General features: G+C 43.7%; 2 protein-coding genes across 2 annotated transcripts; both read left to right on the top strand.

The window, feature by feature from the left end:
- The first annotated feature begins 261 nt into the window (after positions 1 to 261).
- On the top strand, positions 262 to 6081 carry LOC118229522 (protein NLRC3-like). The gene is made up of 5 exons (XM_035421553.1): positions 262 to 308; positions 869 to 938; positions 2169 to 2448; positions 4497 to 5962; positions 6043 to 6081. Exons 1-5 carry the CDS (start codon positions 262 to 264, stop codon positions 6079 to 6081), a joined length of 1902 nt encoding a protein of 633 aa, XP_035277444.1.
- A 40-nt stretch (positions 6082 to 6121) lies between these two features.
- On the top strand, positions 6122 to 17043 carry LOC118228919 (NACHT, LRR and PYD domains-containing protein 14-like). Its single transcript, XM_035420506.1, has 3 exons — positions 6122 to 6765; positions 9373 to 9817; positions 16780 to 17043. The coding sequence occupies exons 1-2, from the start codon at positions 6137 to 6139 to the stop codon at positions 9548 to 9550; spliced, it is 807 nt and encodes a 268-aa protein (XP_035276397.1). The 5' UTR covers positions 6122 to 6136; the 3' UTR covers positions 9551 to 9817; positions 16780 to 17043.
- Positions 17044 to 17249: the final 206 nt, after the last annotated feature.

Below are 17249 nucleotides of genomic sequence, written 5' to 3'. Positions count from 1 at the left end.
GTGTTCCAGTCTCCTGAGATGGGGGGCGCTGTTTCTAAAATGAGTCTCTCAGGGGAGCCAGAGACCAAAGGAAGAACCCTCAGCACTGACAGAAACAGGTATGAATGCATGAATCAGACATTTAATGTGCTGTGAGTTGGAGCTGCAGTAAGAGGATGAGTTTAACTGGAAGCTCTGTCTCCATATTTTGTTCACAGGGTCCAGGTAGAAAGAGCAGGGTCACCTGTACCCAGTTGTCTGTCTATGAAGAGTGATCATTCAATGGATCCTCCAATCAAGTTCAGCGGAGAGTTCACAGGTGATCAAAGGTAATTAAAAAGGTTCATTTTGACACCACTACTTAATTATACTTCAATGTCATTGTCCCCTTTCAGGTGTAGGTGGATATATTATGTCATATTCAGATGTGTTGTGAGTTAGAGCTGCTGTAAGAGGATGAGTTTAACTGGAAGCTCTGTCTCCGTGTGCTGTGAGTTAGAGCTGCAGTAAGAGGATGAGTTTAACTGGAAGCTCTGTCTCTGTTTTGTTCACAGGGTCCAGGCAGAAAGAGCAGGGTCACCTGTACCCAGCTGTCTGTCTATGAAGAGTGATCATTCAATGGATCCTCCAATCAAGTTCAGCGGAGAGTTCACAGGTGATCATAGGTAATTAAACAGGTTCATTTTGACTCTATTCTTAATTATACTTCAATGTCATTGTCCCCTTTCAGTTGTAGGTAGATATATTATGTCATATTCAGATGTGCTGTGTGTTTGAGCTGCAGTAAGAGGATGAGTTTAACTGGAAGATCTGTCTCCATGTGCTGTGAGTTAGAGCTGCAGTAAGATGATGAGTAACTGGAAGCTCTGTCTTTTTGTCTTGGTCACAGGATACAGCAGTCAATGGTGTCCAGCTCTTCGCAAGAGAAGAGTTCAGAGAAATTATCTTACCCAAAACAGGTGTGAGATCTGCTATTTTAATTGTTTTTAATAGGTTATGATGTGTTTCCTGTGAGTGAATTGAAACATATGATGCATTTATTCATAAGTATTCATAGGACGGAGTGTAGCACAGTGGGTAAGGAACTAGACTTGTAACCGAAAGGTCGTAGGTTCGATTCCCGGGTAAGGACACTGCCGTTGTACCCTTGAGCAAGGTACTTAACCTGCATTGCTTCAGTATATATCCAGCTGTATAAATGGATACAATGTAAAAATGCTATGTAAAAAGTTGTGTAAGTCGCTCTGGATAAGAGCGTCTGCTAAATGCCTGTAATGTAATGTAAGTGCCTAATATTGCACTTAATATTTATAAGAAATTGTACCTTTGCCAAATATGACTCATAACCACGCAGTTTAACATCACACTAACACATTTCAAACTTGCTTAGAATTTTTTTTTTGGTTTGTTTGGGACCAAGAGGTATAAAAAGTTCCTCATATTTAAAGATTGGAAATATTTGGGAAGAAGGGAATCCTGAGTGGAAACAGGAAGTGAAGCTCGTAGCTGTGCAAAGGAAGCCTTAGTGCTAATGCTAACGTGCTACATTTAACTCCTCAAAAGACACCGCTTAACATCTAATCTTGCTCTGGAGTGCTGCCTGGTCCCCACTCACAGGAAGTCCAGATTCCATCTGCAGGTCCCACACACAGCAGGAGAGGAAGAGTCCTAACAGAGCCTTTTAAACAGGAAGCACTCATACTAAATGTGTTACGCAGAGCAACTGCATTATTCTACTGAACTGCAGGATTTATCACACACAGTGTCTCTACAAAGCCATCAATCAGGAGCAAAGACTGCAGTTAGAATCTGAGCATTTAGCACTGCTGCATGTTTGGTGTCTGAAAGTATCTGTCCCCCTCCTGACTGTCAAAAACAGAAGACATTTTGGATCATGGTGCCTTTATTTGAGTTTTTATTTTTTTAGTTGTGGTCATACAGCACACCTCTTCATGTGTTTATTTCACACTGATAAAGCACACCTCTTCATGTGTTTATTTCACACTGATACAGCACACCTCTTCATGTGTTTATTTCACACTCTGATGCAACACACCTCTTCATGAGTTTATTTCACACACTGATACAGCACACCTCTTCATGAGTTTATTTCACACACTGATACAGCACACCTCTTCATGAGTTTATTTCACACTGATACAGCACACCTCTTCATGTGTTCATTTCAGTATCTCCTGCGTGCACTGATGAAGCTGAAGAAGGATGAGAAGTTGAAACTGTTTCAGAGCCATCTGAGTCAGGATTGCCCAGATTGTTTTCAGAGTCATCAAATTGCTGATTACCCAGAATGCACTGAGAGAGAGCAGGAGGATCCTGAGGTCCTGTACATAGCTGAGAAGATGCTGGAGACCTGTGGCAGTGAGGGGTCTCTGAAGATCACACTCCACATCCTGAGGAACATGAAGCAGAAGGATCTCGCCGACTCACTGGAGAGAGATGTGCAGTACAGTAAGAGTTCTCTCTCATTGCTACTGTGTGTCCATTAGAATACTGAAATGAGTTTAGATAGCAAATCTAACCGTGAACAAGTTCTGATTTATAGCATCTACACTTTCCTAATAATGTTTTACACTGACAATCTTACAGACAGAAAACATAAACAACATGCACACAGAGGCATTTATATTTAAATATAGCCAAAGGGGATTCAGAGCAGGAACCTTGAGCTCAAAAGCCAGTAACTAAACCACTGTCCCATCAGACAGACTGCCCCGAGTTGGTATCCTGGACTCAGGATAAAAATATTAGATTTTTTACTTACTATCAGACCTGAAATGACAGTATTTACCACAAGGACACGTCCACAACGTAAACCTGATAAAACAAATATAAATGGACAATTCAGCCCATTTTCAATTTTTAAGTATTTCTTTCCCTCATCTTTATTGTACAAACGTAACAATCTGCATTTTCTCACTGATTTGTTTTGTTTGTGATTGATTATACAACCCCAAAGTTGGGATGGTAAATTAAATGCAAACAAAAACACAAAGCAGTAATTTGTAAATTTACTTTGACTTGTATTCAAACAAAAACAGTATGAAGACAAGGTATTTCATGTTTTACCTAATAAACTTCATTGTTTTTTGAAGATATACGTTTATTATGAAATTTATTCCTGCAACACGTTCCAAAAAAGTTTGGACAGGGGCAGTTTAGGACTAATAAGGATGTGACAAGTTAAAATAATAACTTGTGATGTTAACAGGTGAGGCAATCATGTTATAGTATATAAGGAGCCTCCAAGAAAGCCTAGTCCTTCAAGAGCAAGGATGGGTCGAGGCTCACCAATTTGCCAACAGATGCATCAGCGAATTTGCACTTTGAGAACAACGTTCCCCAAAGACAAATCGGTGGGATTTTGGGCATTTCACCCTCTACAGTGCTCAGTTGAAAGATTCAAGGAATCTGGTCAAATCTCAGTGCGAAAACCACTTCTGAACATGCATGATCTCTGGTCATGTCACTGTCTTAAAAGTCGTCATGCGTCTGTAATGGATATCATGACATGGGCTTGGGAATACTTCGGTAAACCTTTGTCAGTCAACACCATTCGCCGCTACATCTACAGATGCAAGATCAAAGAGGAAAGGGATCATCCAAGCTGTTATCAGCATCAGGTCCAAAAGCCAGCATCTGTCATGGTATGGGGGTGTGTCAGTGCCCATGGCATGGGTAACTTGCACATCTGTGAGGGCACCATTAATGCAGAAAGATATGTACAAATTTTGGAGCAACATATTCTGCCATCCAGATGCTGTCTTTTCCAGGGATGTCCCTGCATTTTCCAGCAGGACAGTGCCAAACCAAATTCTGCCCAGATTAAAAGTGCATGGCTGTGTGCGGGTGCTGGACTGGCCTGCCTGCAGTCCTGACCTGTCTCTGATTGAGAATGTGTGGCGCATTATGGAGCGCAAAATACGGCAACGAAGGCCCCGTACAACTGCGCAGCTGAAGACCTGCATAATGGAAGAATGGGGGAAAAATCCTGCTTGCTAAACTTAACCAACTGGTGTCTTCAGTGCCCAAACACTTAATAAATGTAATTAAAAGAAATGGTGATGTTTCACAATGGTAAACACTTGACTGCCCCAACTTTTTTGGAGCGTGTTGCAGGCATAAATTTCATAATAAACATATATCTTCAAAATCAAGTTGATGAGGTAAAACATGAAATACCTTGTCTTTATACTGTTTTTGTTTGAATACAATATTATATTGTATTTATATTTGCATTTCATTTACTGTCCCAACTTTTTTGGAAATGGGGTTGTAATTGAGAAATATGTAATACTGTGTGAGAAGTGTGTAACGCTGTGAGAGAGGTGTTTAACACCATGTGAGGTGTGTTAGAGAAATGTAACACTATGATGTCTGTAAAATACTGTGAAAACTGAATGCATTAATATTCTATTTACTGTTTCTTCTTAAAACCTACAATTGAATGAATGAAAATGTTTATCTCATTGTAAACATAATTTATTTCCTTTCTTCAGATGAATCCATAAAAACAGCCCAGACGGCATTGAAAACTCATCTGAAGAGGAAGTTTGAATGCATATTTGAAGGTTTAGCAAAGCAGAGCCACCGAACCCTCCTCAATGAGATCTATACAGAGCTCTACATCACAGAGGGGGGAAGTGGGGGGGTCAATAATGAACACGAGGTCAGACAGATTGAGACAGCATCCAAGAGACAAACCACACAGGAGACTGCAATCCTCTGCAATGACATCTTTAAGCCTTTACCTGGACAAAAGAAACCCATCAGAACTGTGCTTACAAAGGGCATCGCTGGCATTGGGAAAACTGTCTCTGTGCAGAAGTTCATTCTGGACTGGGCAGAAGGAAAAGCCAATCAGGACGTTGATTTCATCTTCACTCTTCCTTTCCGAGATCTGAATTTGAAGAAGGATAAAGCATTCAGTCTGATGCAACTTCTGCAGCACTACTTTCCACAACTGAAAGAGATCAAAAGTATTGAAGATGATGAAGTCAAAGTTGTGTTTGTCTTTGATGGTCTGGATGAGTGTAGACTTCCTCTACATTTCCAAAGCAATGGGAACTGCTGTGATATAACAGAGTCATCATCAGTGGATGTGCTGCTGACCAACCTCATTAAGGGGAATCTGCTTCCCTCTGCTTTCCTCTGGATCACCTCCCGACCAGCAGCAGCCAATCAGATCCCTCCTGAGTGTGTCCACCGAGTGACAGAGATACGAGGGTTCAATGACCCACAGAAGGAGGAGTACATCAGGAAGAGAATCAGAGATCAGGACCAGGCCAGCAGAATTATCTCACACATAAAGTCATCCAGGAGTCTCTACATCATGTGTCACATACCAGTCTTCTGTTGGATTTCTGCTACTGTTCTGGACACAATGTTGGGTAATGTAGGGAGTGGAGATCTGCCCAAAACTCTGACTGAAATGTACACACACTTCCTGCTCATTCAGACTAATGTGAAGAATCAGAAGTATCATGGCATTGATGAGACAGACCTAAAGAAGATGTCAGCATCAGATACTGAAATCATCCTGAAACTGGGGAAGCTGGCTTTTCGACAGCTGAAAAAGGGCAATCTGATATTCTATGAGGAGGACCTGAGAGAGAGTGGCATTGATGAGACAGACCTAAAGAAGATGTCAGCATCAGATACTGAAATCATCCTGAAACTGGGGAAGCTGGCTTTTCGACAGCTGAAAAAGGGCAATCTGATATTCTATGAGGAGGACCTGAGAGAGAGTGGCATTGATGAGACAGACCTAAAGAAGATGTCAGCATCAGATACTGAAATCATCCTGAAACTGGGGAAGCTGGCTTTTCGACAGCTGAAAAAGGGCAATCTGATATTCTATGAGGAGGACCTGAGAGAGAGTGGCATTGATGTCAGTGATGCTTCAGTGTACTCTGGGGTGTGCACAGAGATCTTTAAAGAGGAGTGTGGGTTGTATCAGGAAAAGGTCTACTGCTTTGTGCATCTGAGCATTCAGGAGTATCTGGCTGCCTTGTTTGTGTTTCATTCATGTGTAAATGAGAACAGAAATGTACTCGGAGCAGTAGAGTCAAAACCTCACAGTGACAGAGTGCAGCTGTCTGAGTTACACAGGAGAAATGCACTCAGACTGGGAAAGGCAATGTCCCTAAAAGCACTTGAAGTGAATGGTGGTGGTGATGGTTTTGATTATGATGATGAAGAGTGGCGCTATGAAGGGTATGATGATTCTGATGATGATTATTATGGTTATGATGGTGACAGAGCGCAGCTGTCTGAGTTACACGGGACTGCAGTGGATCAGGCCTTAGAGAGTAAGAATGGACACCTGGACCTTTTCCTCAGATTCCTTCTAGGCCTCTCTCTGGACTCCATTCAGACTGTCTTAGGAACACTGCTGATGCAGACAGGAAGCAGGTCACCTGTACCAGACCTACAGGCACAGACAGGAAGCAGATCACAGAGCATTAGGAAAACAGTCCAGTACATTAAGAAGAGGATCAGAGAGGAATTTTCAGCAGAGAGGACCTTCAATCTGTTCCACTGTCTCAGTGAACTGAATGACAACTCTCTAGTGCAGGAAATCCAGAATTCACTGAGATCAGGAAAACTTTCAGATATAAAGCTGGAACCACACCAGTGTTCAGCTCTGGCCTTTGTGTTACTGACGTCAGAGGAGGTCCTGGATGAGTTTGACCTGAAGACCTACAACACATCAGCAGCAGGTCATCAGAGACTGCTACCAGTAGTCAGGAACTGCAGGAAGGCCATGTGAGTATTATGTCATTAATAATGTAGATGATTGACAGCATCTTTTCAGACTTTCTTTTTAAAAGAGTGTGATTTCTGAATCATTCTGACAGCTAGTGCGCTCATTTAATGTTCTGAATGTTCAGAACATAAGCAGCATCAAACGAAGGGGTTGATTGGCTTTTGAATAGGTTATGATCATGGGAGCATTACGCTGGGTTGTGACCTCCTGGTCTGAGCAGGCAGGCAGCACAGGAGCGAATCACAGACTACGCTGACACCAGGAGCGAATCACAGACTACGCTCACACCAAGCGCGAATCACAGACTACGCTCACACCAAGCGCGAATCACAGACTACGCTCACACCAAGCGCGAATCACAGACTACGCTCACACCAAGCGCGAATCACAGACTACGCTCACACCAGGCGCGAATCACAGACTACGCTGACACCAGGAGCAAATCACAGACTACGCTCACACCAAGCGCGAATCACAGACTACGCTCACACCAGGCGCGAATCACAGACTACGCTGACACCAGGAGCAAATCACAGACTATGCTCACACCAGGAGCGAATCACAGACTATGCTCACACCAGGAGCGAATCACAGACTAAATTGCATGTCTGAAATGAATGACACTTTAATTGAATTAGCGAAATCTTTTATTTATTAATTTGTTTGTGTTTGGTATTAAAGGTCCAGGAAGCTGAAATCTGTGAATTCTTTGCTGATGTGTTGTTTTAATACTTTTTTGCATTCACAAACGGCCAAAGAAATATTTAAAAATGATACTTGCAATAAAAACATATAAAAGCCTGTGCCGAAATTGGTTTGCTCGTAACAGAACCTCTCATAATGTGCTTGCTCTTCCCCATGATGAAATTAGCAGTTGGCTGTGGCACTAACTGTTTTATAGGGATAGAAATGGGGCGATCTGATTGGCAGTCATGAAACCACACAGCCACCCCACGCACAGTTATTTTGTTCTTATCACACAGTTGCGCAAATGCCTGGAGTCACAAAATTAGCTAAATTGGGTTTGACACTAATTCACCAGGGCACTGCATGACCGCTAGCATTGGACAATTGCCTTGACTGTGAAAATAGGGCCCAAGGACCCACTATTTAAAATGCAATTTAATAACACAGGCTCAACTGCATTAATGAACACAATATTAAACTGATATGGAAATTGAGTAAGATGTAATCACACAAAAATCACAGCTTGGCTCTCCCATGTTAAAACCAGGCAAAATCAGCAGCGATAGAACCACAACCAGAGATCCAAGACTGGGATCTGACCAAAGACCAAAACACAGCTGAGAAGCAGGACTAATGACCCAAGACCAAAGATTCATGTGTGCTTTACAGGCCAACACTTTATGGGCTGTATTCAATCAGCATTTGCCCTTAACTTGGACTCTGAGAAGTAAATGCACGTTCTTTTCCACAAACTGAATTAGTTTTACTTATTGCTGTACTTGCTGAAATGTTTATGATAAAACAATCCTTGCTTTTAATTGTAAGTTGAGAACAAACCTTTGAATCCCAGCCATGTGTCTGAAAGAGGAGGCAATCTCCCTTTTCCTCCTGGTCTATGCATAATTAATGATTAGAAAACAACAAGAGGGAATGGTCCATACCCATTTGTATATTTTAGTTTGGGGCTTCTTGAGAGCATAATGCATATTTTCAATATTATGATTAAAATAATGCTTAATGATTATAAAGTTTTATTTGGGAGAGATAAGTTTGGTTATGAATGAAATGTTTGTGTTACTGTATTGTGAGATTAGGTCAGGCAGTAAATGCACCATGTTACAAGGCCAGTAGTACCACCCTGGTCTCTGCTTTATTCTGGTGTAGGCTGACCCAGAATCTCCAACATAGTGCCTGTAAACAGAGTGAAAACAGGAAGGTAGAGGAACTGTAGCATGTAATTGGTGCCAGAGTTTGATCTTCTCAGGGAACTGTTAAAGTGACCTCTACCCCCAGTGCCTGTTCTTGAGTGCATTCTGAAGAAGACGGGCCATTTGGCTCAGAATTACATCAGCAGAACTGTCTGAGTTTAGTCCAGCAGGATGTCTCAGGTTCAAAGTGCTGCTGTTGTAGAGTGTAACTTATGCTAAGTGTGGTTTGGAAGAGACAGTGCAGACAAACTTATCTGGACAACTATGAACAGATGACTTCCTTGAGTTCCTGTTTCTAAAGTGAATCTGTCTTTAGTTGTGTGTTAGCTTGCAGTGCTGTGGGAGGTTTGTCACAGTTACCACCACAATGAATGAAGCAGAGTTTAACTCACTCTCCATTCTGGAAGACGTGTGTTATCTTTTGCTTATTTATTTTTATAATACAAGAAATGTATGATTTCTTACAGTATAAGAAAAGAGGCCATTTGGCTCAGAATTACTTCTGTTGAACTGTCAGAATTCAGTCCAGCAGGATGTCTAATTCTGAGGTCCAAAGTGCTGCAGTTTGAGCTTGTAGCACATACATCTTCCTCAGAGCATCAGCAACCTTAAAACCCTCAATTTTACTCTTCATCACTGAACACTATCATAGTTTAATTACAAATATTACAGTTTTTTGTGTACCTAATATAGTATCTTAACTCTTTACAGACTGAGCAGCTGTCACCTCACAGAGCAGTCCTGTGATATTGTGGCCTCAGCTCTCCAGTCATCAGACTCCCCTGTGAGAGATCTGGACCTCAGCTGCAATAACCTGGGAGATTCAGGAGTGGAGCTAATCTGTGCTGGACTGATGAGTCCAAACTGTAAACTACAGAGACTAGGGTGAGTAGTGGTGTACTGTGTTACCTTAACTAAACAGAATTTGTGCTTATAGCTCACTGAAATGTTCAAAGCTCTTTCTCTCTCAATTATTCTTCCTGGTCAATGTATAATTCATGATTAGAAAACGATACAATGAAATGAGTGCTCTGTACCCCTTTTTATATTTTAGTACAAGGCTAAAACAATGCTAAGTTTGATCTGGGGGAGAGAATGTATTGAATGAAATGTTTGTGTTTAATTTTCTGTAACTGATCCTGTCCAGTATATGAAGGTCAGTGACGCTCTCTGAGCCTGGATCAGTCAGCACTGGGACCCCTCAGGTTGTGTTAGCTGCCCCGTTTCATTCACACCAGATAAAATGAGTGCACCAGCAGCCAACCTGGGAACTGTGACATCAAGCTCTCTTGGCCTAATGCACAGGGGCAGTAGCCTAGTAGCATAGCATTCTGGAATAGGCAGGTTTGTGAAATGGTGTGACTCAAAGCATCTGATTTTAAATGTGAAGAACACAGAGGAGATGGTGTTTGACTGTAGATCAGTGGGAGATCCCAGGCCTGTCTTCTATACCCAAGCCATCACACAGGTCTGCTTGAATAAATACCTTGGGGTGCACATTGGTGACTCACTCAGTTGGAGTTTCTGCTCTAGATTACTACAGCGAATGTGCTTTTTACTGGGACTCAGGGTTCATAGAGTTGACCAAAAGTTCATGTTTCTCTTTACCGTGCAGTTTTAGAGAGCATAATCAGATGTGGCATAGCAGCATGGTTTGGTAACTTGTCTGTACAAATGAAATGTCAAATTGCTTGTCTGGTGCAGACTGCTATGAATATTATTGGGGTTATGCCTCGTGCGCATTGCATGATTTTAGCCAGGAGTTTGTAGTCACAGACTAATTTTCAAGGTCTTAAGACAATCTCAACAAAAATCCTGTCTTTGCTTGATCAGTGCGTTCACCCGTGACCAACAGTCTCCTGATGTGACACGGTCAGAGACTCACCCAATCCAGCCACAAGCCCAACTGCAACTCTTGTGAGAATATCTAACTGGTTTCATTTTATCTTAAGTCTTTAGGAATGGTTTGAGTAGTGTGTGATACACAAACACTCGTATTTCCGTGTGGGACAGTTTAGAATTGGCACTTAACTACCCAAAGTAGGCTAGAATATAAATGGTAAATGGTAAATGGACTGCATTTATATAGCGCTTTTATCCAAAGCGCTTTACAATTGATGCCTCTCATTCGCCAGAGCAGTTAGGGGTTAGGTGTCTTGCTCAAGGACACTTCGACATGCCCAGGGTGGGGTTTGAACCGGCAACCCTCCGACTGCCAGACAGTCGGTCTTACCTCCTGAGCTATGTCGCCCCGTATATATAAAAGCCAGTTCTACAACAAGTAAACCATAGGTAGCAATAACCCACAGGGGAATTTATTTATAGTAAAATTACTACTTGTATTTGGGAGAAGGGGGTTGAGCCAGCAGCTGTGTGATGTAGCCTGTAGTTATCGGGTTATATAGTGGACATTGTGAATCAACTAGAGGCATAACTATTTTTGCCATGTGGAGTGATTTTATTGAGCTTTAATATAGTGATTCTTGTGTCTGAGGGGGAGATAAGTTGATATCGTATCATTGCTGTAGCCTGTAACATGCTTAGATCAGATGTGATATTTTCTATGTTTACATCAGCACGTCTGACAATCCCTGTTCTCCTCAACCAAAGCTAGCTTAAATAGTCTTTCTGGCTGACTATCATTTTACCTCCAACTCTCTTTGAAGGAGGGACAGACCGTGTTGTCGCCGTCTTGCCAACCTCCTTCTTGTCCAGATTCTTTTCTTTTTTAAAGCGGTGTTTTCGCGCACGTTAGCGCACAGACCGGTGCCGCCGCTGTCTGCTGCCGATCGTCGTCTTCCATTTTCATTGCGCAGGCGAAGATCCTCGGATGCACATTTGCTGCACGTGTTCTTGCAACAACACAGCACACCGAGATCTAGTTTATTATGATCCTGAATCCTGTAGTGTGTGACCCCTGTGATTACCAGTCTTTTGGAAGTCGGGTAGTGTGAGCGTTTCTGGGATGAAAATACCAGCAGTCTTTAGGATTTAAAAAGTCGCGTAATGCCTCGTGTACACTACACGACTTTTAAAATCGTAACAACAGAGAACATGTCACACTTAACGACTGTCTTTCCTAAAAATCGCTGGTATTTTCATCATGGAAACGCTCACACTTCACAACTTACAAAAGACTGGTTATCACAGGGGGTCACACACTACAATCAACATTTGCCCTTAACTTGGACTAGTAAATGCACCTTTTCTTCACAGACTCAGTTTGATGAAGTTCTAGTTATTGCTGTACTTGGCAAACTGTTTATGAAGATAAAACAATCCTTGCTTTTAATTGTAAGTTGAGAACAAATCTTTGAATCCCAGCCATGTGTTTGAAAGATGGGGGAATCCCGCTTTTTCCTTTTTTCAATGCATAATTAATGATTATAAAATGGCAAGAGATAATGCTCTGTACCCCTTTTTAAATTTTTTGTTTGGGGTATCTTGAGAGCATAATGCATCTTTTCAATATTATGATTAAAATAATGCTAAGTTTGATTTGGGAGAGATAAGTTTGGTTATGAATTAAATGTTTGTGTTTCTATGTTAGGACACTAAGTCAGGCTGTAAATGCACCATGTTACAAGGCCAGTAATACCACCCTGGCCTCTGCTTTATTCTGGTGTAGCCTGACCAAGAATCTCCACCTTAAGCCATTTTTCCACCGCATGGTACCGGCTCAACTCGACTCTACTCGCTTTGGTACCAGGCACTTCGTTTTCCACTGCAGATAGTACCCCCGTCAGTGTAGCTGGTCGTCATAGCGATGCCGCATGAAACTGCCGTGACGCCATCTTCAACGCGACACACAGGAACAATGGAGGATATCGAAGGGATGGTGTTCTTGATTCTCGTATGGAAGGCCATTTGAGCAAATAACGAGACGTTAATGTTGTGTTAACAGAACATTAAAATGCGTGTTAACATAGAAAGAAAAAAAACTGGAGAGTTTGGGAAATTCTGCTTCTCAGGGGTGACATAGCTCAGGAGGTAAGAGCGGTTGTCTGGCAGTTGGAGGGTTGCCGGTTCGATCCCCCGTTAAAGTGACCTCTACCCCCAGTGCCTGTTCTTGAGTGCATTCTGAAGAAGACGGGCCATTTGGCTCACAATCACATCTGCAGAACTGTCAGAGTTTAGTCCAGCAGGACGTCTGATTCTGAGGTCCAAAGTGCTGCAGTTGGAGTGTGTGGCACAGACATCTTCCTCAGAGCATCACTGACCCTAAAATCCTCAATTCTACTCTTCTTCACTCAACACTATCATTGCCACATTTCAGATATTACATGTTTTACGTGTACTAATATTATTAAACTATCTGAATTATTTGCAGACTGAGCAGCTGTGACCTCACAGAGCAGTCTTGTGAAATTGTGGCCTCAGCTCTCCAGTCATCAAACTCACCCCTGAGAGATCTGGACCTCAGCGGCAATAACCTGGGAGATTCAGGAGTGAAGCTGCTCTGTGCTGCACTGATGAGTCCAAACTGTAAACTACAGAGACTGGGGTGAGTAGTGCTGTGTATTGTGTGACCTTAACTAAAAAGAATTAGTGCTTACAGCTAATTTAAATGTTCAAAGTTCTTTCTCCCTCAATTATTCTTCCTGGTCAATGTATAATTAATGATTTGAAAACAATACAATGAAATGAGTGCTCTGTACCCCTTTTTATATTATAGTATACATAATGCTAAACTAATGCTATGTTTGATTTGAGAGAGATACATTTTGTATTGAATGAAATGTTTGTGTTTAATTTTCTGTAACTAATCCTGTCCAGTATATTCAAAGTCAAAGTCAAAGTGTTTTATTTGTCAAGTGCACAGTATAACACAGGTCATTCTGAGCAAAGAAATTCTTGTGACATGGCAGGCAGCAACTACGTAGAAGCAAGAGCAAAATATCGAAAATATCTAAAATATATCAAAGAAATATCACACATAATAAAAATACACATAATATTAAACATAGTGTTAAATATTAACAGCAAATAAGTACCAGCCTGTACAGATGGGGGATATGGACAGTGGGAATAGGAGTATTAAATATTTAAATATTAACCATATATAAAGTGCAGGAGTGCTGATGGATATGTGCATAAGATTCTACATTGAACGTACATAGCATACACAGGAGGACATGTGATCAATGTGATCCCAGGGATTTATGTTGCTGGTTGAGAAGCCTGATGGCCTGAGGGAAAAAACTGTTTGTGAGTCTGGTCGTCCGTGCCCGGATGCTCCGGAAGCGTCTGCCAGACGGCAGCAGTGAGAACAGACCATAGCCTGGGTGGCTGAAGTCTGTTATGATTTTCTGTGCTTTCCAGAGGCATCGTGTGTGGTAGATGCCTCGCACAGATGGGAGGTGGCAGCCAATGATGCGCTCCGCTGTCTTCACCACCCTCTGGAGGGCTTTGTGGTCAGCAGCGGAGCAGCTGCCGTACCAGGCAGTAATGCAGCCAGTGAGGATGCTCTCGATGGTGCACCTGTAGAAATTGATGAGGGTCTTAGCAGACATTCCAAACTTCTTGAGTCTCCTCAGGAAGTATAGGCGCTTTTGGGCAGTTTTCACTGCTGCGTCTGATTGCCTGGACCAGGTGAGGTTATCATTTATGACCACACCGAGGAACTTGAAGCAGGAGACTCTCTCCACTTCAGCTCCGTCGATGTGAATGGGGGCGTGACCCCCCCCCTGTCGCTTCCTGAAGTCCACGATCATCTCCTTAGTCTTGCAGACGTTGAGGGAGAGGTTATTGTCCTGGCACCATGTTGCCAAGACACTGACCTCCTCTCTGTAGGCGGTCTCATCGTTGTTGGAGATGAGACCCAGGATGGTGGTGTCGTCTGCAAACTTGAAGATGGCATTGGAGCTGCGTGTGGCCACACAGTCGTGCGTGAACAGGGCGTACAGGAGGGGACTGAGTACGCAGCCCTGAGGGGCTCCGGTGCTCAGGGTCAGTGCAGAAGAGGTGAGGTTACCCATTCTCACCACCTGGGGTCTGCCCGTCAGGAAGTCCAGGATCCAGTTGCAGAGGGAGGTGTTCAGACCCAGGTTCCTGAGCTTGGGAACGAGCTTAGCAGGCACAATTGTGTTGAATGCTGAGCTGTAGTCTATAAACAGCATCCTCACATAGGTGTCTCCTTTATCCAGGTGGGAGAGGGCGGTGTGCACTGTCAGTGCGATGGCGTCGTCTGTAGATCTGTTGGGGCGGTATGCGAATTGGAGGGGGTCCAAGGTGTCAGGAAGAAGGGAGCAGATGTGGGTCCTGACTAGCCGCTCGAAGCACTTCATGATGATGGAGGTCAGTGCTACAGGGCGGTAGTCATTCCAGCAGGAGATGGCAGGTTTCTTAGGTACAGGAACAATGATGGTCTGTTTGAAGCAGGTGGGGACTGCAGACTGGTTCAGGGAGAGGTTGAATATAGCGGTGAATACCTCCGCTAGCTGGTCGGCACACGCGCTGAGGACACGGCCTGGAATGCCATCTGGCCCTGGTGACTTCCGAGGGTTAACTTTTTTAAAAGCTCTCCTCACGTCAGCCGTAGATAGGGACAGAGTGCAGTCGTCCTGGTCCTCATCTAGCCTTACAGTAGGGATGGCGTTGCTTGCCTCAAACCGTGCATAGAAGATGTTGAGCTCGTCCGGAAGAGAGGCGGCGGGCTGGGCATCACTGCTATTTCTCCCTTTGTAGTCTGTGATGGAACGCAGTCCATTCCACATGCGTCTTGGGTCGGAACTGTGGTAATCAGACTCCAACTTGTCCCTGTAGGCTCTTTTGGCGTCTCTGATGGCTTTCCGTAGGTCATATCTGGACTTCCTCAAGGCCTCCAGGTCCCCAGAGCTATGGGCAGAGGACCGTGCTCTGAGCTTTGCATGGACATCACCATTAACCCAGGGCTTCTGATTGGGGAAGATCCTGACATTGACTTTCGGGATGACATCATCAATGCACTTGGAGATGTAGGCTGAGACAGAGTCTGTGTATTCATCAATGTCCCCATCAGCTGCAACACAGAACATCTGCCAGTCTGTGGTTTCAAAGCAGTCCTGGAGGGTGGCAATGGATTCCTCACTCCAGCGTTGGACTGCCCGAAAAACCGGTTTTTCCTGTTTTAGTCGTTGTTTGTAGGTTGCTAGGAGAAGAAGGGAGGTGTGATCCGCCTTACCAAAGGCAGGGCGGGGGAGGGGTTTATAGCTGTCCCGTATTTGAGTATAACAATGGTCGAGAGTCTGGTCACCACGGGTAGGAAAGTCAATGTGCTGGTGATATTTAGGCAAAGCTTTCCTCATATTAACCCTATTGAAATCGCCAACAACAATAGAAGCTGCCTCAGGGTGAGCATTCTCTAGTCCATTGATTACTCCGTAAAGGTCTTCTAGCACGCGCGTTTTATCCGCCAGCGGGGGTATATAAACGGCTGTGATTATAGCGGAGCTGAATTCCCGAGGGAGGTAGAAGGGACGGACTTTTATAGTTAAGAGCTCCAGGTTTGGTGAGCAGTGTTTAGCGAGTACTGCTACATCCGTACCCCAGCGAGAGTTAACCATAATGCACACCCCTCCGCCTCTGCGTTTACCTGACTCCGTAGTTCTGTCCTGCCGGTAGATGGAAAATCCAGCCGGAGTAGCAGCCGAGTCAGGCACCGCAGGGTCTAGCCAGGTCTCAGTGAACGCCAGCACGCAGCAGTTTGCAATGTCCCGCTGGAAGTTAATCCGTGCGTGTAGATCGTCCATTTTGTTATCAAGTGATTGAACATTTGCCAGTAAAATGCTCGGTAACGGCGGGTTGCAGTGTCTCGTCCGAGATCTGCATAGGATACCGGCACGTTTGCCTCTTTTCTTTCTCCTTCGTCGGCGTATTGGTAAACACGGCGGCGGCAGGACAAAGGGGTCGCAGCACGTACTCCGGTAAGTTGAAAAAAAGTTCGTGTCCAGTGCCGAACGAACTCCCAAAAGTGCTTGTCGATCATACTGTATGAGCGACAGTGCAGTATGTGCAAAGATAAAAACAATAGAAATAATAATTAACAAGATAGTAAACAAATAGCTACGAGTTGGTTGCGGAGCCATTGTCAGTGCAGCCTTTCCACGGCGCACCGGAACCGGAAGGTCATATATGAAGGTCAGTGATGCTCTCTGAGCCTGGATCAGTCAGCACAGGGACCCCTCGGGTTGTGTTAGCTGCCCCGTTTCATTCACACCAGATAAAATGAGTGCACAAGCAGCCAACCTGGGAACTGTGTCATCAAGCTCTCTTGGCCTAATGCACAAGGGCAGTAGCCTAGTAGCATAGCATTCTGAAATAGGCAGGTTTGTGCAATGGTGTGACTCAAAGCATCTGATTTTAAATGTGAAGAACACAGAATACAGAAATTAATGTTTTTAAGGGCTGAGAGTCATTAGCCGCGTTTCCACCGCAGGAACTATACCCCGGAACTAGGAACCTTTTGAGGAACTCAGTGCGTTTCCACCGCAGGAACTAGGGTCTAAATTTAGTTCTGGGGGCTTTGTTTTACCCCCCAAAACGTTCCTGCTCGGGGGGTAGTACTTTCCGAAAGTACAGGAACCTTTTGGGTGGAGCTTGCAGCGCTG

This window comes from Anguilla anguilla, chromosome 6 (assembly GCF_013347855.1).
Source record: "Anguilla anguilla isolate fAngAng1 chromosome 6, fAngAng1.pri, whole genome shotgun sequence".
NCBI classification, from domain to species: Eukaryota; Metazoa; Chordata; class Actinopteri; order Anguilliformes; family Anguillidae; genus Anguilla; species Anguilla anguilla.
The sequence above is the reverse complement of the archived record's forward strand: the minus strand, read 5'-3'. Positions and strand labels throughout refer to the sequence as shown.